The 21,763-nt window shown below is 51.8% G+C and overlaps 7 protein-coding genes across 7 annotated transcripts; 4 read left to right on the top strand and 3 right to left on the bottom strand.

Moving 5' to 3' along the window:
- Positions 1 to 1,245: 1,245 nt before the first annotated feature.
- NCS54_00812500 (MFS domain-containing protein) lies at positions 1,246 to 3,034 on the top strand (the record flags this gene model as incomplete). Its single annotated transcript, XM_053153523.1, has 2 exons — positions 1,246 to 1,529; positions 1,591 to 3,034. 2 exons carry the CDS (start codon positions 1,246 to 1,248, stop codon positions 3,032 to 3,034), a joined length of 1,728 nt encoding a protein of 575 aa, XP_053009498.1.
- Positions 3,035 to 5,526: 2,492 nt separating this feature from the next.
- Positions 5,527 to 9,274, top strand: NCS54_00812400 (Hypothetical protein; the record flags this gene model as incomplete). Its single annotated transcript, XM_053153522.1, has 3 exons — positions 5,527 to 5,603; positions 5,658 to 8,609; positions 8,662 to 9,274. 3 exons carry the CDS (start codon positions 5,527 to 5,529, stop codon positions 9,272 to 9,274), a joined length of 3,642 nt encoding a protein of 1,213 aa, XP_053009497.1.
- A 787-nt stretch (positions 9,275 to 10,061) lies between these two features.
- Positions 10,062 to 12,396, top strand: NCS54_00812300 (D-ser-dehydrat domain-containing protein; the record flags this gene model as incomplete). The annotated part of the gene is made up of 6 exons (XM_053153521.1): positions 10,062 to 10,232; positions 10,283 to 10,399; positions 10,454 to 11,215; positions 11,703 to 11,769; positions 11,831 to 11,880; positions 11,935 to 12,396. The coding sequence occupies 6 exons, from the start codon at positions 10,062 to 10,064 to the stop codon at positions 12,394 to 12,396; spliced, it is 1,629 nt and encodes a 542-aa protein (XP_053009496.1).
- Positions 12,397 to 12,888: 492 nt separating this feature from the next.
- Positions 12,889 to 13,946, bottom strand: NCS54_00812200 (Mitochondrial intermembrane space import and assembly protein 40; the record flags this gene model as incomplete). The annotated part of the gene is made up of 3 exons (XM_053153520.1): positions 12,889 to 13,273; positions 13,326 to 13,686; positions 13,736 to 13,946. The coding sequence occupies 3 exons, from the start codon at positions 13,944 to 13,946 to the stop codon at positions 12,889 to 12,891; spliced, it is 957 nt and encodes a 318-aa protein (XP_053009495.1).
- An 815-nt stretch (positions 13,947 to 14,761) lies between these two features.
- NCS54_00812100 (Thiamine pyrophosphokinase) lies at positions 14,762 to 15,675 on the top strand (the record flags this gene model as incomplete). Its single annotated transcript, XM_053153519.1, has 3 exons — positions 14,762 to 14,894; positions 14,963 to 15,033; positions 15,094 to 15,675. 3 exons carry the CDS (start codon positions 14,762 to 14,764, stop codon positions 15,673 to 15,675), a joined length of 786 nt encoding a protein of 261 aa, XP_053009494.1.
- Positions 15,676 to 15,881: 206 nt separating this feature from the next.
- Positions 15,882 to 16,669, bottom strand: NCS54_00812000 (Protein transport protein BOS1; the record flags this gene model as incomplete). The annotated part of the gene is made up of 2 exons (XM_053153518.1): positions 15,882 to 16,607; positions 16,667 to 16,669. The coding sequence occupies 2 exons, from the start codon at positions 16,667 to 16,669 to the stop codon at positions 15,882 to 15,884; spliced, it is 729 nt and encodes a 242-aa protein (XP_053009493.1).
- A 3,161-nt stretch (positions 16,670 to 19,830) lies between these two features.
- On the bottom strand, positions 19,831 to 21,029 carry NCS54_00811900 (PKS-ER domain-containing protein; the record flags this gene model as incomplete). The annotated part of the gene is made up of 4 exons (XM_053153517.1): positions 19,831 to 20,019; positions 20,071 to 20,441; positions 20,492 to 20,701; positions 20,750 to 21,029. The coding sequence occupies 4 exons, from the start codon at positions 21,027 to 21,029 to the stop codon at positions 19,831 to 19,833; spliced, it is 1,050 nt and encodes a 349-aa protein (XP_053009492.1).
- Positions 21,030 to 21,763: the final 734 nt, after the last annotated feature.

Here is a 21,763-nt window from a genome sequence, read left to right as displayed (position 1 = left end):
CGTTTGTCATTGTGAAAGTCCCGATGGAGCATAAACATCGGGGATGTACTAACGTTAGACTGTATTATTAAAGCTTGGGTATAAGCTTTAGTTGTGTTATGTCTGTATTATTTCTGTTGAGTTGCTCCGAGGCCCCCGCCCCCTGGCCTTGTGCAGCCTTTTGACTAAGTACTCACGTTAGGGTATTACAAATCGAGGTGTCTGGAATGTCTTAACGTTGACGCTTGGTCAAGGGCTCAAAGAAACGGTGGAGAGTGGGCTTCTGAGCGACCCAACGGAAGTAACACAACCGTAACGTACTAACATTAAAGCATTACAAATCAAGGTGTCAACTATCGGGTTTAAGGTAATTTCGTAAAATAAGCAGCATAGCAAGGGCGCTCGCAAGAAAGATAGTAACGCAACATACCCTAGAGCAAGTAGTACTCCTGAACGCCCCTTTTCTCGACACGCCATTGCTCCTAAGAGCTAACGAGCGAGAGTATATAATCTCAAAAATTCTGCCTATTGTCTTTGAACCAGTAATCAACAAGAGTCAAGTATGAAACCTCAATTTGGACTCGGAATCTCCGTCGTTGTCTAATTAACCTACATCGCTGCTGCGAGACTGAGCCGTAGTGGAGTTGCTACAACCGAGCCTTCAGGGGTCCCGAAAACAGCATCATTTTGCGCACCGATCCACAAGCCTTACAAAAGGGCGGGAAACACCCTTAAGCAATGCCAAGAAGTGTGTAGCCTGATTGGGTAGACAATTCAAAAAGTCTGGCGTATCCTGGCGTATTCAGGCGTATTCAACCCCAGGCGTGTTCCAGGCAACCTTTAAAAACAAACCTCGGTACCCCCCTTTCGCCTCATTGTTTCGTTTATTACGCGCCACAAATGATGCTCGCTTAGGCTTCCAGTATTTGCCATAAGCGCGAGCTCGAATTTCTGATATGCCAAGAATATCGCCGCCCAGATCCCAAGGCATCCATTCTTGAACCTCAGCACGGTAACATGATACAGGCCTTTTTTGGCTGCCTACTCGTCTTGTGGATCACAAACGCGTAAATCGTAACCACGCAACCCATTTCTAATCTTAAACATTGGCAGGCCATCACCAGCCTCCCGCCATGAGGTATGTGATAAAAGAGAGGTTCTTCGGATCGTAGGAAAGATGCGAGTCCATAGGGTTGACAAAATCAATCACTTCTTTTTAAACTCGACATCATCCGATCGACCCCTGAGGAGAGAGCCCATATCATCATGAGCCGCAGCAGCCAGCGAGAACTGATGTCTTCTGGAAGTCAAAACATTCATCAAGAGCCCGATATGCCTCAAGATGTGCCCGAGGCTCAACCTCCTCCTGCCGAAAAGCCCAAGACCGGTCGTGGCTGGCGTTTCTGGGCTGTCTTTATTTCGCTCTCCATTTCGGCCTTCTTGAGCGCTCTCGAGGGTGCCGTTGTCTCGACGGCTTTGCCTTCCATCTCCCGTGCTGTGAATGCAGGGGAAGATTACATCTGGATGGTGAATGTCTTTTTTCTCACCAGGTAAGAATTCTTGTCTTGAAAGAACGGGGTGCTCCCCTAAACCCAAGCTCACACCAATTAGTGCGGCTGTGCAGCCCCTTTACAGCCAATTGGCCGATATCTGGGGCCGACGATGGCCCATGATCACAGCCTTGGGAATCTTCGCCTTGGGCAGTGGTATCTGCGGAGGAGCAACCTCAGCAAGTATGCTAATCGGCGGCCGAACTATCCAGGGGCTCGGGGCAGCAGGAATCAACGTCCTTGTTGAGATCATCATCTGCGACCTCCTCCCGCTCCGAGAGCGTGGACAGTTCATGGGGCTGATGTTCTTCTTCATCGTCCTGGGATCCGTGGCCGGTCCTTTCCTAGGTGGCATCTTGGTTGATCGAGCATCGTGGAGATGGGTCTTTTACATTAATCTCCCATTCTGCGGGCTCTGTTTGGTGCTGTTGTTCCTGTTCCTCAACGTGCAACGACCACAAAATGGCGCGTCTACCAAGGAGAGTCTCAAGAAGATTGATTTTATCGGACTCTTCATTCTCTGCGGGTCAATCTCCTCGTTACTCTACGCCTTGACGTATGGAGGAACGCGGTACGAGTGGTCAGCTCCCGCCATCATAGTCAGCTTCATCATCGGGATAGTCGGCGTGGTCGCCTTCTTCTTATACCAGGTCTCACCTCTTTGCAAGCATCCCGCCATGCCCAAAGCCCTTTTCGGAAACAGAACCTCGGTCGCAGCCTTCCTAGCAACTTTTATGCAGCTCATGCTCTCGTACGCACCTCTGTACTTCCTCCCCGTCTACTTTCAAGCGGTGAAGCGTTCAACCCCTTCCCGCTCTGGAGTACAGATCATCCCGTTCTCGGTCACCTTTTGCGTTAGCGGCTTGGTCGGCGGAATCGTGGTCAGCAAGCTCGGCCGCTTCAAGGCCATTCATATCGCCAGCTTTTCCCTCCAGATAATCTCCGTCGGAACATTCACCCTCCTCGATCGCAACTCAAGCATGGCTGTTTGGGTCATTCTTCAGCTCATCTTCGGATGGTCAATCGGCATGCCAAACCCTTCCCTCTTGACAGCCATCCAGGCCGACATTCCCGACAGCCTCAACGCGGCGAGCACAGGTGCCTTTGCCTTTGTGAGAAGTGTCGCCACCATCTTTGCCGTGAGCGTGCCCGCTGCTGTCTTTGGAAACCGCTTCGATCAGCTCCTCGCAACCACGGAGGCGGTGAACGACCCTGAGCTACAGGCAGGACTGGAGCGAGGTCAAGCATACGAGAAGGCATCACGAGCCTTTATCAATTCTTTCCCAGAGGAGATTCAAGATGCCATTATTACTCTATACGAGGAAAGCTTGAAGAGGGTCTGGTACGTCTCATTGGCCTTTGCTGGTGCTGGCTTTCTATTCGTTCTGCTGGAGAAGAACTTGGTCACGCGAGAGGATAAGGATACCTCCGAGTTCGAACTGCTTGATAACCCAACTACTGCTGACGGAAACGGAGCCAAGGACGCGCGCACCGAGACCGTTTAAAGTTGAAGAAACAAAAAGCAGATTCGGTCGCTCAGAGATTTGACAAACCAAAAAGAAAACCTTGGGCAAGAGCACAAGGCAAAGAAACCCTTTCATTCGCCTTCGGGAAAAAAGAAACAATTGCCAGCTGGTTCTGGTGTACAATGCATCATGTCATTTTATTACCATTCTGTTACCATTCCTACACCTCAAGCATAGCCTTCCTGCTATTGTAATTCTAGTCATAGACGGTCGCAGGTAGACCTTGGAAAAACTTCGATTCTCAGTCCAATTAGGCTTCGTCATGTTATAATAGTGAATAATTTGGTTCGGATCCTGTCATTCAGGATTTTAGGAGAGAATCCCAAAGCCCGCGTTCATCAGAACTCGTGCCTTCATAGACACAGGTTGGCGTCACCGGAGAGTCTCATGTATATTTCTAATATCATTATGGGTCAAAGTCCTTTTCAAAGTAGTCAAGCCGGTTTTCGACGTACTGCAACGTTGCTGAGATATATGAGATTACAGAACCCAAGGAATGAACCGTGCCGTTCTCTGATGCCACCGTTCCCATTCCTGGCCAAACGTGGCCTGCAGCATCCGTTCTTCCTCCTTAACCCGTGTCCATATGCCAAACATAATCACTGATAGTCCAGCAGGGACCAACCCCCACATCAAGCGACTCGCAACACCATGCCATGACCATGGGATCCAGCAACTGAGAACTCCATCTGTCCTTCCCAGCAACAGTACGTTGCACACAGCGAGAATTGCGAGTCCCGTGTAGCTCGGGTGCTGCAGGTAACGGTAGATTCCAGTTGTCTTTAGTTGATCCGGCTCAGTCAGGGCAAACGTGAAATTGCGGCCCAGTGAAATATAAGATGCTAAGCGTAGAGGGACTCCGGCACAGAGGATGAGAGCCAGCGGTATCGAGGTTGCTTTTGACCATGTTATGAGATCCGTATCAAGTCCGTTCAAAATGTACGGGAGGATCATTTCTGGTCGGGACTTGTCATATAGCAATACCAAGCTCGAGGTATGCAGCCCTAGCAGACCTAATGGGGCCAGGATGACCTTGGTGCTGTGTTTTTCTGTGAGGCGCAGCCATCGCATCGAGTCGCCGGTTGAAGGGGCCGACTTCGTGACGAGTTTGGCCTGCTGGGAAGGAGAGAGGGCTACATAGGTTCCTGATAGAGAGAGGCACATAGTTGACGCCAGGGCGAGCTGGGGTAGTGCAATTGGGAACGGCATATTCCCAAGTGTATTGTTATCGCCTCTTGCAGTTGGTTCTTGTTCACAAAAGTTGCATCGGGGAAGAGGAGGAGTTGGACTGTGGGTAGAGTTTAATTAGTGTCTCGGTGCTTCACGTGACGTTGCAATGTCCAGGGTTATCCCTCAATGTCTTGCATTCAGCTTGGCAAAGAAAGGCTCAGAAAACGGCAATAAAAGTTCAGTTGGCACCTTGGTTTTAAAAGGTTGCATCTCAAACGTGGAGGCATAGTCAAAGTCTTGGCAAGTTCGTAAGATAGACAAGGTCAGCCGCAACCATTGGGCAAGCCCCTGTGATAGGTGTCAATTCCACGGGTAAATTAGTGCGTTACAAAGAGCCTGGGATGTCACTAAGGCTGGAGGTCATGAGGTAATGGCCGTTGTGGCAACTTTCTTAAACAGTTGCGTGGACGGGGAGATCCAGGCTCCAACCCGACGGGAACAAGGAAAGAATCGAATGAGTCATGGTATGCAGGGAACCTTTCAGATACACGTGTGCACTTTTTAGTGCCATTGGACGGCAACTTAAAGTTGTTGCTAGTTGTCACTGATAACCAAGCGATATTAGAATGGGCCATTGTGTCTCACATCTAACCGAGAGAGCTGGCCTCGAATAATGGCATATGTCAAATAACTTGACCTGATTTACCAGCAATGGCCGTGCTGTTAAAAGCCACCAGATCGGTCATGCAAGACTTTAATGCAAGCCCAGTCCCATCACATGCAATGGTTGTTCCCGTCCAACTCGCCTCCACAAGCCAAGCCTTTATCCACAACCTCGAAAACTCCCGAACCCGACGGGGTGGACCGAACGTCGATTCCCTTTTCCCGCCGCGTCCCTGGCGATCAGAAAGCCGTTTCTCGCCAATGACACACAGAGGTACCACCATGTACCAAAGCGAAACAGCAATTGCCCGCATCGTGCGTGAAAAATACGCCATGCTGACGGGGGGACCTGGGCAACCCGCAAGGGTCTCGGCTAAAGGTGGCGACTGTTGCAGAATCGCCCGGTCTAGACCACTCGCGTCTCCAAAGCAAAAGCAATCCCAGGGATTTCTCTTTTTTTCGTTGGGAGGGAGAGGGGGGCAAAATTGGAAATCCGATGCTGCATATCGTATGCTATTCTTGAGGGACCGAGAGCTTCTTTGTCCTGCTTCGAGGACTGCTGTCGTTGCTGTCATCTCTACCTTGCCCTCCACCCATGTCACTTACAGCTCTACGATACGAGGGTCTGAGTTGACACGATGGCTGTGATCGAGGGAGCAGGGGTCCCTAAGAGGACGCCCGTCTGCGAGGCCACTCGAGAAAGGGAGACGTTTAGGTGACACGGCCTCCCCATTCACTTTCCTACCTGCATGGCTAACCAAGCTGCCAGATACGACGACACCCTATTCTCCAACGTCAAATTCAACGACTCTGGAGCTCCCATCCCGAACTCTGAGCTCGTTACCTGCGCTGATGCTATCTTGACTGCTCTGGCTCGACTCGCCGCCAGCCAGACTGGCACGGCGCGGTCGCTTATCTCCCTGTTTGACCAATCCTACCAGTATATCGTTGCAGAAGCCACTCCAACCATCTCTCTAATCCCCAGCTTATCCGAGAGTGCCCGCAATTATGAATCTCTCTGGTTATGCGGCACTGCAATCCCCCGTGTCCATGGTGTCTGCGAGCATACCCTCTGTGGCGACGAGTTCGGCTACTTTGTCGAGGGCAACACTGACGATGAGTTGCCCGTCCTCGTCGTAGAGGACCTCGTCTCCGATCCACGCTTCGCCTCCAAGCCCTACTGTCAACCTGGCAGCCAAGCTAGGTTCTACGCCGCCGTACCTATCCGCACAGATAGGGGTGTCAACATCGGTGTCCTCTGTGTCATCGACACGAGCCCTGGAGCTGCATGGAACGACCAACACTCACGGCTTCTTCAAGAGCTGTCCAGGGCAGTCATGGGACACCTTGAGGCTACGAGTCTACGAAAGCCCCAGAGGCGTACGGAACGTATGAGCAGGGGCTTGCGAGATTTTGTTGAGAACAATTCGGCCTTTTCCGGGGAGCAGCCTGCAAGTACTCCGGATACGATCAAGTCCCCTGGTCCCTTGGAGGAGCAACGGCCTATGGACCTAGGAGGCGCCGTAGAGGCGATAACTCTGCAGGATGCGGCTTCATCGAGTACTGAATTGTCCACAACTGTGACGAGTTCACAACAAACCACTAACCAGGCCGGTTCGGGGACATCGCCAGTGAAGCAAGAGACAGCACAGGACTCGAAACGTCATCTAAACACCACAAATGATGTCTTTTCCAAGGCTGCAGACATTGTTCAGAATGCCCTTGAAGCCGACGGATGCCTCTTCTTGAACGCCGATATACTCGAGTTTTCGACCTCTCCTTCAGACCTAGCAGACGAGGATCTAGCAACTCGTCGGCCTTCAGCCTTTAGCTACAGTGGAAGCGAGAGCGCCCACACTGTCGTATCTTCCGAAGAACGCCCAATGTCGCCATGTCAAATCCTCGGCACGTCGGACGTCAACACTCCAACCCCAGACGACGCTGTTGAGGTCACACATGCACCGCTCCCCCAAACCCTTCTCGCGCGCATGATTCGACGATACCCAAAGGGCCAGGTCTTCAACTTTGGGGCCAGTGGAGAGCTCCAGCCGGATGACCTACCCGAAGACCCCAAAGCGGACTCTCCCCTTTCTCCCTACATCGGCCACGAGTCCGAGGCACCCGGGATGCCCAAGTGGCAGCCTTTTGCAGCAAGACAAGGCGAGAAACCACGATTACAACCGAAGGAAGCAAGTATTCTTCTGGAAACATTCCCAAACGCTCGCAGCGTCGCTTTTGTGCCTATCTGGGACCCGCGAAAGGAGCGCTGGTCCGCCGGCGGCTTCGTTTACACGCTTGCACCGAACCGTACCTTTACTCTCGACCTCGACCTTACTTATCTTCGCGCCCTTGGAGTTCTAGCCGCATCTGAGGCCTTTAGGATTGAAACCATGGCGTCGGACAAGGCCAAGTCTGATGCCCTTGGCTCGCTCTCCCACGAGCTGCGATCGCCTCTCCACGGCGCCGTCCTGAGCGTCGAGCTGTTGAACGACACTTGTCTTAGCGTTCCGCAGCAGAACATAGTACACACCATTGAGACTTGCTGCCGGACACTCTCCGACACCATCGACCACCTCCTCGAATACTCCAAAGTCAACAGCCTCGCCTCTCAGGAAGCCCCGCAGGACGCCAAAGCAGAGGGGCAAGGCCTTAACAGGGCTTCCTCATTCATGACCGCCATGAAACCGTTCTGCAAGACAGTCCACCTGGATATCCTCGTCGAAGAGGTCATGGAGAGTGTATATGCGGGCTTCAACTTCCAGCACCTCTCCATCGCACAGCTATCGCGACAGTCGACCAAGCGAGCTGGCCCCCACGACATCACTTCAATCCGCCGGCTCGATTCCATGCAGGCCATGGAAGAACTCGGTCCTTCGGCAACAACAGGCAATTCTCAGACGAGCTTTGGAGACGTCGCCGTGTTTCTAGCTGTCGATCCATCCTGCTCCTGGGCGTTCGACACGCATCCTGGCCCAATGCGTCGCATCGTCATGAATCTGTTTGGCAACTCGCTCAAGTATACCCACCGAGGTCTTATCAAAGTCTCCCTCCAGCAAACAAGCATCCTGTGTCCCTCCAGCAAAGAGCGCTGGGTCACTCTTACAGTTGCAGACACGGGAGTGGGCATCGGGCAGGACTTTCTCCAGAACAGCATCTTCAAGCCGTTTGCGCAGGAGAACTACCTCTCGTCGGGCACGGGCGTCGGGTTGAGCTTTGTCAAGCAGATGACGACGCAGCTTGGCGGTCACATTTCGGTGAGCAGCCGGATTGGGGTTGGAACTACAGTGACCGTCTCGCTGCCCATGTCGCTAGAGGACTCTCGCCCTGGACCTGCCACTCCATCAGCAGAGAGCGAGGAGGAATTCGAGAGTCAACTTCGCAAACTTCGTGGCCTGCGCGTCAGAATGCTCGACTTTAGCAAGCACCAAGTCCCTGGGGGAGTCCCCCCTTCGACTACCATGGAGACTCCAGATGTGCTGGTGCAAAACATCTGTCGTGACTGGATGCACATGGAGGTAAACTCTGAGCTAGAGTCGAAGCAGCTGGTGCCAGATCTTATCATCTGGTCCGAGGATAGGCTTGAGCAACCAGTCTCTGCACAAGAGCCGTTGACCGATGTCCCTGGTGTTGTTCTCTGCGCCAACGCTCAGACTGCGTATCAGTACGCAACAGGTACCAAAGCCACTCCTCGACCGGGGATATTTGAGTTTATCTCTCAACCGTAAGTTTTTTGCAATTGATCAACCTCCAAAGCGTTCGCTGACCTCGTACAGCCTTGGTCCTCGCAAGCTTGCAAGAGCCTTTTCTCTCGCCCTCCATCGATGGACAGACGCTCAGACAAGCGCCATGCCACCTACTACTACTACAGCACAAACCACGACAGAACCCGAAAGGAACAGGGAAGACAGCGTTCCTCCCCCTATTGTCAGCCCTGGGACACCGTTCCCTCTTAGTTCCGAAGAGACACCAAGTCCGTCCAAGGATTACTTTACCGCGCCGGAATTCCTCCTCGTAGACGACAACTTTATCAACCTCAAAATTCTAACATCCTACATGAAGAAACTCAAGCAACCCTACCAGACTGCGACAAACGGTCAAGAAGCTCTCTCGGCCTACGAAATGGATTCCGGACGGTACGTCTGCATCCTAATGGACATTTCAATGCCCATCATGGACGGCTTTGAAGCCACGCGGAGGATCAGAGCTTTCGAACAACGGCACGGTCTGAGACCTGCCCTTATACTGGCCCTAACCGGGCTAGCTTCTGAAGAAGCACAACGGGAGGCGGTGGTGAGCGGCGTTGATCTGTTCCTGACGAAGCCAGTGAGGCTCAAGGAACTGGGTCCGATATTGAGATCGAGAGGTGTGATACCAGAAGAAAAATGAGCCCAATCCACCGTGATCTTTCTTTACTTTGGCGTTTTGAATCATGGACGCCTCGACTATAATGATATACGACGGAACGAGACTCATGGATAGTGTCTAATAAACAAATCATATTCAACAAGTGATGGAGCAAGACTCCTCAGGCTGTCTCAATCTCGAAGAAATTTGTTCCAAAAAAAAAAAAGTGAAGCAAACTGTCTCCTTCCAGCGATTCAAACATCACACCTAAAATATTAGTTAAAGAAACTTTATGCAGGCTCTTAAGTACCTATGTAGATATCATCTTTAAAAACTCCACAACTCCATCATCACGATCCTTGAAGCTGTTCAGCATTCAGCCGCGAACCATGTTCACACTCACTTTTCCTCATTAATCATCCTTCAGTTCATATTCACAAAAGCCCCAGAGAGGTCAAGAGTTTCAGCTTTTCATAAAACAACTCAATTGACTGAACCTGGTAAAAACACCTCAAACAGCGGCCCCATCGTTATCGAGCGTGTTTCCCGCGGCGAATCAAACACTTTACCGCGGTCAGTTAGTAATCGGCCCTACATCTAGACACCGCCAGCGCAACTACTTGACCCATGAACTCCTCACTCTGAGGAACGCGACAATTCACGCATTCAGTTATCCTTCTCCTTTATTTGTAGAACGTCAAGATCCGAGAGCGGTGGGCTTTCATTTAAGCTGCGGCATATAGAGCGTCGACTCCCCCTCCTCAACCCCACGTCCAAGTCAACCATCATCCTCATCCAACATACACAAAGCTCATTCAAGACTTCAATCATGGATCACTCACTTGAAAACTACAAATCCTACATCGGAAAGCCCATTTCCGAGCTCCCCACGCCATCCCTCGTCATCAATCTCCCCGTCCTCAAGCAAAATGTCGATACCCTACACCGCGACGTCGAGAAGCTCGGCATCGGGTTCAGACCTCATGTAAAAACGCTCAAGGTATGTCTTACAAGCAATTGACCACTCCAGAAAGCTTACCGGTTCCGTAGTCCCTCGAGGTGACGAGGATGATGCTCGCGGGCGGCAAATACAGGGGTATCGTCGCCTCCACCATTCCCGAGATCCAGGGTGCCCTACCCCTGGTGAAAGAAGGCATCCTAGACGAGGTAAGGATTCCCCGCAAAGTAGCAAGATTGAGGAGAAACTGAGTGAGAGCGCAGTGTCTGTACGGTCTTCCCGTCTACCCCAGTGTTCTGCCAAGACTGGTTGAGCTCCGAAAATCACTACGCATCCTCCTCATGGTGGACAATGAGCAGCAAATAGCGCTCCTCGAGCAGTCAGACTCGAGCAAGCAGCCCTGGGACATCTTTGTCAAGCTAGACGTCGGCTCGCACCGAGCGGGGGTGGAGACCAACAGCCAAGCGCTCCATAGCCTGGTAGAGCGCGCCGAAAAGTCATCGGCAGTTAGCATCTACGGGTTTTACTGTCACGCCGGACACTCGTACGCGGGCAGGTCGCGAAACGAAGCTGAGGAAACCCTCAACGTTGAAGTGTCGAGCGTGCTCTCGGCGGCCAAGCTCCTCCCCTCAGATCGCAACATCGTTATCTCGGTGGGCAGCACACCAACAGCACACGTAGTGGAGAGCCTCAAGGCTTCAATGCCGGCCAACATCAAGCTCGAACTCCACGCAGGCAATTTCCCCAGCAACGACCTTCAGCAAGTATCCACGGGGCTGGTGACCGAAGCCCAGCAAGCCGTCTCGGTGGCGGCCGAGGTGTGCAGCGTGTACCCGGAGAGGAACGAGGCGCTCGTCAACGCAGGCGTGATTGCGCTGTCGCGCGAGGCGAGCGCCTTCACCGGATTCGGCCGCGTGGTGGGCAAGCAGGCGTGGGGCGTCGTGCGACTCTCGCAGGAACACGGCATCTTGGGCACCAGCGAGGAGGGACGAAGGGTCGAAGACGACTTCAAGGTTGGGCAGCGGGTTGAATTGTGGTGCAATCACGCATGCATCACTGCGGCGGCGTTTTACGTGTATTATGTCGCTGACGGAGAAGGGATCGTGAGAGAGGCATGGATTCCTTGGAAGGGATGGTAGAGGTAGAGACACGATCAATATGAGTCAGCACTCAATTGCTCAAAACCCGAGGTTAACAAACGCAGAATTGGATCAAACCTCATCATGACCATGGATTATCCAATTGCGCCTTTTAATTCGTCCCTTTTTCCTGTTCCTGGACTCCAATCGCGACTAAAAATCCTGCTTTGTCCATCTCTTTTCCTCTCCATCCCGACCAGAGTGGGTCTCGAGCCGCATACGTCATCGCCTGCCGCGGTAGCTTCAAAAGTGCGGGCGGTTCGTGATCAGCGTCACATGCGGCGCCATCTTCTGCTCTCCTCCATCCATCCATCTTTCTCCTCTCACCACTTCTCGGCTTCTCTTCTGTCGGTCAAACAACTTCATTTCATAGTCTTGCGAGACAATACCACTCTCAGTAATCACCCTCAACACCTCTCCTCACATCACACAAGTCATCAGTAAGTTTCGACGTCATAGTTACATCCTCTCAGCCGAGAACAGTCACTAACTCCCCTCCAGTGTCTTACGCCGACGTTGCTGCCAGCGGACCCAAGCAGTCCCCCCAGGACGTGAGTTTTACTGCAAAACCCTCACAGTCATGATCTCCAGCTAACCCCTCCAAGGCCGCTGCTCCTCAGCCTCCTGAGATCATCTCCACTGAGTCCGCCTCCACCGCTTCCCTCATCGACGTTGACCTGCCGTCCGTGCACACCGTCAACTCCGAGTTCCTCGACCAGCCCGTCAAGACCGAGACCCAAGCGGCTCGCATCGAGAGAGAAGAGGAGGCTCGTGAGGAGAAGCGAAAGCGTGACGCCGCTGCCGCCAAGGCCCGCCAAACCGACAACTGGCTGATCCGGCAATTTTCTCGTCTTTCCGACGGCAGCGCTACTGGTCTTGTTATTGCCAACTTTGCTACCGTTGTCGGTCTGAGTGCGTACCTGGGCTACAAGGGCTGGGGCCTGTACGAGAAGGGCAAGCTCGACTGGAAGGCCGTTGGCATCGGTGCCGGTATCCTCGCCAGCGTGAGCGCGGCAGAGGGTGTTCTTGGACGGTATCTGTACAAGGGCAAGAAGGGTGGTTCCTAGAGGGGCCCCAATGAAGACGACATAATGAAGCGAAGTGAGGATTTTATGAACCTCCTAGGTAGCCAAGGGACAAGGCTACTGTGCCTGGTGGCGCGCATCTATCTCCCTGCTAAGAGCTGGTGCGAGGATGCGTGACATGTCCCAGTTTCTTGTTGCATTGTTTGGCACTGTTTGATAGTCTCTTGATACCGGCTTATTACCCATCTCAATCAATACACGCACAGGCACAATAATTGTAACACAGCTACCACACCAAAGTGAAAATGAACCAGGATGAAGCCGTACCTATGACGAAATATTGTCACTTCGCCAATAGAGAATGTGAGATGTGATCACGTCTATTACATATTCATGGCGTTTCTGTTCCGTCCTCTTCATGATACAGCGTTGGTACAGAGATGGGCGTCTATCCGCCCATGCCAAGATCCCAGATATCTTACAAAACGTACATCGCCAACACATCGCTCCATAGTCTTTTTTACACCCTTTTTTTTACTTCTTCAGCTCGATCTTCTTTTGTGCAGCCTCCTGTTCAAGAATCTTAATCTCTGCATTCGCAGCAGTTGCGTCGTGGGATTGCAGAGGCTCTGAATCTAAGGTCTTCCTGGGTACTTCAACCTTGGGCTCTTCTTGCTTCTTCTCCACCTCAGGCTTCTTTTCTACGGGGGCAGCCTCGGACTGGGCCTTTGGTGACTCCTTCTGAGCCTCCTGGGGTGGAGGGGTTTGTGTGGATTGGGCGATGGGCTCGGCGGAAGTCTTTTGGGCATCGGGGGCGGGCTGCTCGTCGCCAAAGTCGGGGGTAGGGGCACCGTCCTCGTCGTCGGCTAGCTCAGCGCCGTAAATCTCGGGGTACTTCTTGAAGCACTCTTGCATGCCCCTAGCAAACCATTAGCATATCTCCACACATATCCCATCAGCACTTGACATACTGGAACTTGTCGATGCAGTCCATTCCCTTGGGCTCCTCAGTAGAGAACACGAAGCAGCTAAATGCAGTCTTGAACTCCTCGCCGCAAGGTCCGTGAGCCATGCCACCCAGGCAAGGGCAGTCCCAGTTGATCTCTCCAGTCTCAGGGTTAAAGGCGCCCTGCTGGCCGGCCTCCTCCTCCAATGCAGCGGGTGATCCATCGGCGGCTACTGTGCTCTGGGCACCAGTCTCGGGCTCGGGCGATTCGGCGGGCTTCTTTTCGGGGCTCTGCTTCTTGATCTGTTTCCGCTTCTCCTCGAGAACGGAGTCGACTGTGGGAAGATCATCGTCGGAAAAGGCAGCGGGTGCGGCAATCTTTTGTGCTGGCGCAAGGTCAGTCGCATGCCCTTGTACCAGACCATTGATACTCACAAGCAGCCTCCTCAGCAAAGACCGGGCTGGTGTTGTAGTAATACACAGCCGCAGCAGCCAGACCCAATCGCGCGACGGAGCTCTTCCATGTCCGGGACTTGTCGGCAGGAGCAGCAGTCGAAGCGAATCGTCTCGGAGCGGCGCGGAGGGTGCTGGAGCGCAGACTAGCAATTACAGGCCTCGAGGCCGATCGCAAGGTTGTACGATACATGGCGATAATATGTCTACAGGATGTGAAGAAGAAACGAAAAGGAAAGGCGCAAGCTCGAAATCAAGACACGGAGGAGGAATTGGTCAGCAAAACCCGGAGCCCGGTGGAGCAATTCGAATTGATGGATGATGCTTGGAAATGTTCGCCGAGATTCCGGCTGAGGGAAAAAAAAATGTTGCCGTGATTTAGCCGCCGAGATTCTCCGATAAGATGTGATAACGGCTGCTGAAGGTGATCATGAGGTTGCTTGTTGGATGAATTGCACCATATTTTAGAAATATATATCTGCTAAATACTTTCTATATGATAATAATCACTTCTTAAAAGCTCTGTTACTTTTCAGCACCAACAATTACACCATCTCTCCTCGCTTCGCCCTAGCTCTGCCTTTCACCCGTCTGGATCTTATCAGCTATCAATACTCCCTCCCCCACATCTAAGCTTGGATGGTGTCCACTCATTTTTGATCATTGCCTCATTCAACGCCTCAAGGCAAAATAAAGGGAGCTTTTGGGGTAGCCCGTGGCTTGATTTTTCTGGCTGGAACCGGGTCGTTGTGCCATCAAAGCTTAATTAGCACAAAGTCAGTCAGCTGCTCTCTGCCCGTTGAGAACCCAAAGAGAGCTTGTCGCACAGGAAACGAGGGGAAGGGCCTTTGTCTCGCATTCATCCATTCTCCCTCTCTCTCTCCCTCATCACATTCACCGGCAGAGACCAAAAAGCAAATACAGTCACGTTTTATTGCCGACGAGTCGCTCATCAAGGGGTATCATCAGACCGCCTCGCCCTCCACCTCTCACATCACATCTCACACCATGGCATCTCAGACGTTCGAATGGCGGCCCGCGAAACTGCTGCAGGAATACGACAGTCCTCAAGACTTCGCTCTACTCATCTTGAACCAGCCTTTGAAGAATGGAGTTAACCTGCGCAAGCTCTGGAAGAACTGTACGTAGCTTTATTGATCGCTCATGTTGCGCTACATGGCTCCCATGTGCAGTGCTAAGTGAATACAGCTTCCGTGAGAGTGGCAGCCGATGGCGGAGCCAACCGACTCCACAAGCTCTCATCCTTCCACGGCAAATACGTACGTATATCATGAGATGGATGGCCCTTGGGGCCCGAGTATGGTATTAACTCCTCCTAGTCCAACCTCCAGCTCATCATCGGCGACCTCGACTCTCTCACCCCAGCAGTTCGCGAATTCTACTCTTCCCAACCGTCGCCTGCAACCGTCATCCATGACGCCGACCAAGAGTCAACCGACTTTGGCAAGGCCATCAACTGGATTCGAAAAGAGTATCCCAGAGGAATCGATATCGTCGCTCTCGGGGGCATCGGCGGTCGCGTTGACCAAGGCCTCTCGCAGCTTCACCACCTCTACCTCTTCCAGACAGACCCCAACTACGCCTCTGGAAGAATTTACCTCCTCTCGGGCTTCAGCCTCACCTTCCTGCTCAAGCCCGGCACGCACAACATCCAGGTCCGCGAGGACGGCGAGGAGGACTCCTTTGGCAAGCACGTTGGCATCATCCCCCTCAAGGAGCCCGCCAACATCACGACGCATGGCTTAGAGTGGGACGTGACCGACTGGCACACCGAGATTGGCGGACACCTCAGCACGAGCAACCACATCCTGCCCGATGTGCAGTTCGTGCAGGTCACGACGGACAGGGACGTACTCTTCACGGTGGCGCTCAAACAGGGCGAGGGTGAAGACCACGACTAGTAATGAATGCAATGCATAAACTGAAAGCTCAAATATTCTTGGCCTGGACTCAGTACTTGATACGCTTCGAGGTGTGGTATGACATGACCAAAACAAACTCGCCCAAAAAAGAAGTCAACTCCTGAGCGCCAACGCTGATGCCTTGATGCTGTACAATGCCAGTAGACATATACTCTCTCAACCCATCCCAGCACCGCCTTCCATCATCATCGCAAGAAATGGAGTACCAGCCAGCAGAACAGGAAGAAGATGACCACTCCGGCAAAGAAGATCCATTTATCCTCGCGCGCGCGCCGCTCGACCATGCGGATGGTGTCTCCACTAACACCCAGAGTGTTGGCCACATTGTAAAGTCGCTTCTGTGTGTTCTTCATCATCTCGCGTTGCTGGCCAAGGTCGCCAAGAACTGCCTGCCCACGGGCTATGTAGTCATCCAGCGCCTGATTCGTGTTTGCAAAGAAGTTTTGCTCTCGGAACGCATGCGCCTCACGCATCTCGTCGGGGGAGCCAGTCGTCAAGGGGCCGCTAGGATGGGACGAGTGTCGAGGTTGGAAAGTAGATTGCGTTGTCGTAGTAGCATTCGCATAAGGATTTTCGGGTGTCGCATTGTACGGTCTTCGCCCAAGTAGTTCTGTGCGATTGGCCTGATGCTGTGCGTCTTCGCGGACCTTCTTTAGCGAATCGACCTGCGATCGAAAGTCGGACAGGTCCTCGCGGAACCTCTTTACTCGCTCGAATGCCTCATCCTGCTTTTTGGGTACGATCTCCTGGCGCGCGAGGCTCTGGTACTCGTCAAGGGTCTTGGTGAAGGAGGCGATTGAGGCAGACACGTTGCCGATCTCAGCTGGAGATGCTTGGGGTTTGGTGTTGAGGTTGGAGAGCTCCGCGCGGAGAGACTTGCTCTGCCGTAAGGCAGAATTATACGAGATATTCTAGAAGCGCATGTTAGCAAGGCGATATCCTCAAGAGAACCGAGCGCTCTTTTTCTTACCATGATGAAATTTGTGTGGACATGAACAGCTTGCAAGTACACGATAGCTGACGGCAGGGGCCTTCATCATGATTTCCACGTCTTCACATGATAAGGCCAGATCTCGCGGAAGCGGAACAACGCACTTTCCGCCTGAGCTGCCAACTCGCTTACCCTACACACTTGGACTTTTCATGATCGAGACCATTTTTGCGGCATTTCTCTTGCTGCTACTTTGCTCTTTAATAAATTGCAATCTCTCATCTTGGTACTATTTTGAGAAGGCTCAGTCGAGGGAGTGAATTAAGTTTCAGCAGGCACAATGGTGGATGGGCTGGAATCCTGTCCCGAGCCATCTTCCAACAATCCACCTAAATCCACCCCCATGAAAGTGGCTCAAAGAGCAATGCCTGTGTTCAGAATGGTTATTATCTTTGTGAAAATGGGAGCTTTCCTGAATTGAGGATCAACTGCTCCGATGCTTCCAACCTTGGCAGACAGTTTGCTCAAAGCCCAACGTGTTTAATACTCTTGACTTTGTCGCAGCTCCATCAATTGCACCATATGAAGCGCAGACTTGATGCTTGGACAGTCTTCGCTCCATGGTTCTAGAAGCTTCATCGTCCGATGCCAGAGGTTGTAAATATCACTACCGATGAACTCGAATAGTACGTCTGAGCGTGCCGCAATAGAGAGTGTGAGAATGTTTGTCAGGCAACTGTATTCTCAAATCAATAACCTGCATATAAAACTACACCAAGTAGCTTTGATTTCGAGGAACTTACCACTGAGCCACACTGTAGGTGTACGGTGTTCGATGGGAGAGTATATACTCTGCAGTCATGATGAAAAGGCGGCTGGCATTCAAGCAAACCCGGCACATCTCTAGCACTGAAGGGGGGATCTGGTCAACAACCTCGTCATCAATCGATGTGACGTGGATCACAAATGCTCGAAAGATGACTTGTTTAGCAGACCAGTAACGCAGCCTCAAAAGAGATGCAAGTTTGTCACCGCTTGGAGAGCCCTCAAGGTTCGGCTTGATGATCTCGGGGAGTGAATTGTACCAGGTTTCAAGTTGGTGGTCAAGTTCACTGCAGACTCTAACCAGTGATGCATCTGGGTGTAGTATGGATGATTGGTCCTGACCTGAGGCACTCAGGTTGCCTCCCGTGTAAATGGTCAGATTATCCGTGAAAAAGAGACTGTGGTGAATGCGGTTCAGCAATAGTCTGGCTGAAATTTCGGCGAGGACATAGAGATGACTGGGGCAGGCAGGGCCTCCGTAATTCGGGAACGGCAGTTTGTCGACAAGAAGTTCGATTCCGCTTTTTGGTTGATTAAACTCGGCCAGGATATCACTAGATAGGAACATTAGCATCGCTGTCTCATGACATCTCAGGCCTTGTCCTGCATACCTCTCTAAAATGAAGCATACCCAACTCAGTCGTGTGAGGGTTTGGACCTGTGTATCTTTGGACGAGAAGTCTTGACATCTAGAATCCAAAGTTAGTAAAAAGCCCTTGAGTGAATTCGACGGTGGCCTAACTGATTCAAAACTTGCTGGATACTCGTTGAAGCCATGTGAACGAGTCGCCAAGCCATCAGGGGGTCAACCGTATAGGTGAAATAAAGGGCACACAGGAGCAATGCCTGGGACATGACGACGTCTCCACCGAACGATACCATCCAAGAGGCAAACAATATGCGCAATGCTCTTTGCATGAGGGTGTTGCCAATGGTACTGTCTGGGTTGCTGGATCCCGGGGAGATTGATCTACTAACGTCCATTGGGGAGCTATCGCCTTGCCGAGGTGGCGTCCCGACTGGAGCTGAAACTGTCGAGCCCAGAGCCAATACAGCCATGACAAGAGCAGATCTAGAGTCAGGGCCGAAGCCCTGGCTCCTTACCTCTTTGCACTGCGCTCTAAGTTCGTGATCGTTGAGGAAAGGGTGAAATGGTTGAACTATGTCAAAAAAGACGTTGACATAAGAATCCCAAGAAGACTTGTCGATATTGGGATGATCATTCAAGGAGTTTGTGGATCCTTCCAGCAGAAAATGTGCACGTGGGCGAGCATTTTCAAGCCCGAAAAAGTAGTCTTCTGGGTACTCACCAGTCAAACGTGCTATCTGGGGCAAGAGAAGAAGGTGGCTTGCACTCGTCCGATGCTTTGGCGGTATTGTGATTGGGGGGAGGTTTTCATCTTGGTTGTTTAGAAACCTCGTCTCTGATGTCTTGCCTGCCAAGAAAGGGGCAATGTGAGATATGGCATCGCCGCAGGTAAGAGGAGACTCATTGTTCGACGTTGTGCTTGCTGGCTCCGTTCTGGGCAATGAAGCCGAGGCAGGTGATGTTTCAGATCTCCTTTCCAAAGCGGATATCGATGCCGAGTGTTGGTTGAGAAGAGCTTCGATGGCACCGAGACGCTGTAAGAGAGCCGACTGGGCCACAGGACCTTCTTCACTGTCAAAGCTCAGTCATTTGATGTTCAAAGAAGCGGTGCTAAACTGGCATCCCTACTCTTGTGGCTCGGTCTCGGTATAAACACATTGTAGCCCCTTTTCACGGCACGTCTTGCATTGTGGTTGCCGACCGTCACATCGCCTCTTTCTTTGATACAAACACAAACGTATGTTAGATATTGCCTCGGGAAAAACCACCATTCCTGAACTCACCGTTGACGACAAAATGTGCATGCTATTGCAGTCCGCCTCGATGAAGGGGCCATCATCAAAGGGCTGCACGCTATCGCATCCAAGTGGGTGTGGCCAGTTGCGGCAGCACAGTTATGATGCGGTTTGATCTTGTCACAGGCACATACGACCACAGCCTTTAGAGAACTCGGGATCCCGTCCGCTCTCCCATAGATAACCTGAAGAGCGCCCGAGTAGTAGTCAGGTCGGTGACGACTGGCGAATGCCGGGTGTTGTATGTTTCTTTTTGTCTCTTTTTTAGCCTCAGTGCGGTCAAGCCCCCTCAAGTGGGCATTGCTCATTACTCAGCAGCTAAGTTCGCCATTTGCTGGTGGTTGTTCCTCAGCTGATTTCAGGTTACTACCACTTTCAGATTTGAAAACCAACCCTATGCTAAGCAGTACTATTTGAACTCAGATAGTAAAGAAAGCCAATTTTAACTAAAGAAAAAATACAACCGTCTCGCTAATTCATAGCACCTTCTAAGATTATCCCTTAAGATCATATACGACTTTGTATCCAGAGATTTTACCATCCCTGTAAGCCTGAAAGCCCTCTGTGACCCCATCGAGCCCATTGATAACCCATGGAGTATTCGGTCTGATTTTTTTCTCAGAAAGCAAGCGAGGGAGCTGTTCATAGAATTCAGAGGCCAGCCGGTGATCCTCCTCAGACGCCTAAGCCAGAGTATTAGAGCAAGGTCCCTAAATCATTCGAGAAAAACCTACTGGGAAAAGGCCTGCGCCCAATTGGTGGTTCTTAAGGAACGCGGTAAATACGAGAACCGAAGTTACCTTGGTCCGTGATGTGACCCTTTCAGTGAACTCCTTGCCCGGACGGACGGTGCATAAAACACCCCCTGAATCACTCATGGCTCGAGATGCCCTTGCGGACGAGCTTTCAGTCCCGATGGTGTCAAAGACGTACTTGATGCCAGGGAGGGCCTTTTGGATCTTCTGAATAACGTCAGGATCTTTGTAGTCGAAGATGTACTTGGCTCCGCGAGAGTGAAGAAGCGGGAAATGTCGTGGACTGCACACTGTCGCAACTTGAAAACCGAATAGGGCCGCAATCTGAACAGCGTAGAGCCCAACACTAGCTGATACCTGAATGTCAACGTAATTCTGTAAATCGTGGAAAGTTACGTACTGCTTCCCGCCCATATGAGCAATTGCACATCGGACCCTGCAGTTCGATCAATGGCAAGGCTCTGGGACCGAAATAAGGCCAGCCATGCTGTCGTGGCGGCCAACGGCACAGTGACTGCCTGCTCGAGAGGGATCTTGTCGGGGACTTTGAAACAGATCTTCTCGTCGGCGAGCGTGTATTCACTGTAGGCTCCTTGGCCCTCGATCTCGCCTAACGATGTCAGTTAAGCAGCAACTTTATCAAATAGTCAATACGTACCTCCCCAGATAAGGCCGGCGATGGTGTCTCCAAGCTGCAAGCGCGTGACATTACTTCCAAGGACTTCCACCGTTCCGGTAAAATCACAGCCCAAAACGGCTCCGTTGCCGAAGATCATGTTGTCGAAACATAGCACATCAGTTGGATTTTGTGCTGCAGTAGAGACCTTGACCAGTGCTTGGTTTGGACCTGGTCGAGGCATAGGCAACTGCTCCTGAACTAGAGAGAGCTTCTCAGCATGCTCTCTGACTACCAAGGCTTTGCGGGTCTGTGTGGACATGCTAAAGAAGCGAAGAGCTCGGGTTGGTCTCATAGTTGAGAGAAAAGGAGTTGTGTGAGCTGAAGGTCAACTCATGGGCCATAGCTGCAGTTAAATAAACACGAAGGAGGTCTCATGATTTGTAATGTTGGTAGAGATTTGAGAGCCAGGAGTGCTTGAGAAGAGAAGAGTAGTGGGGTTTCAACTGGGTTGATGCCATCGTGGATAACCTCATGCAGGAGCTCGGCGGGCGGGCGGGCGGGCCGCCCGCCTCGTTCCACCTTGACGATCCACTTCGTATGCGATGAGTTCGAATAGGAAATTTGACGCTACTATTCTCCGGGCCGTCTAATTGGTACGGACTCGTTAGTTACTAGTCATAATGGTGTGTGGATTATGACCTAGGTACTGTCCCTCTGTTATGACCACTCTGCTGGGCGAGCAGTTTCATGACCAGTTGCTAAACTTAGCCTAAGCTCCTAGGGGTGCGCATGTCTCTGTTTTCTAAAGTCTTCCAAACGTAACATTACCGATCCGAGTCAGAGGGTCTATTCAGGTTTTGGTCCCAGTTATTAGTCCGTCAACACGTTCCCAAAACCACTTTCAATGATCATTCAGGTCCATCCTTCAGCCTCAACTCTGGCCCCTCGTCCGCTTCCTCTAGTTGAATTATCTTACCCTCGACATTCTGACCAGCTTTACGGGAAACCCTCAAGTGGTCCCTCGAATTGGCATCAAACCCGTAAGGAAGCATC

Source organism: Fusarium falciforme, chromosome 6 (assembly GCF_026873545.1).
Source record: "Fusarium falciforme chromosome 6, complete sequence".
Taxonomy (NCBI): domain Eukaryota; kingdom Fungi; phylum Ascomycota; class Sordariomycetes; order Hypocreales; family Nectriaceae; genus Fusarium; species Fusarium falciforme.
This window is presented reverse-complemented; position numbering and strand designations above follow the sequence as displayed.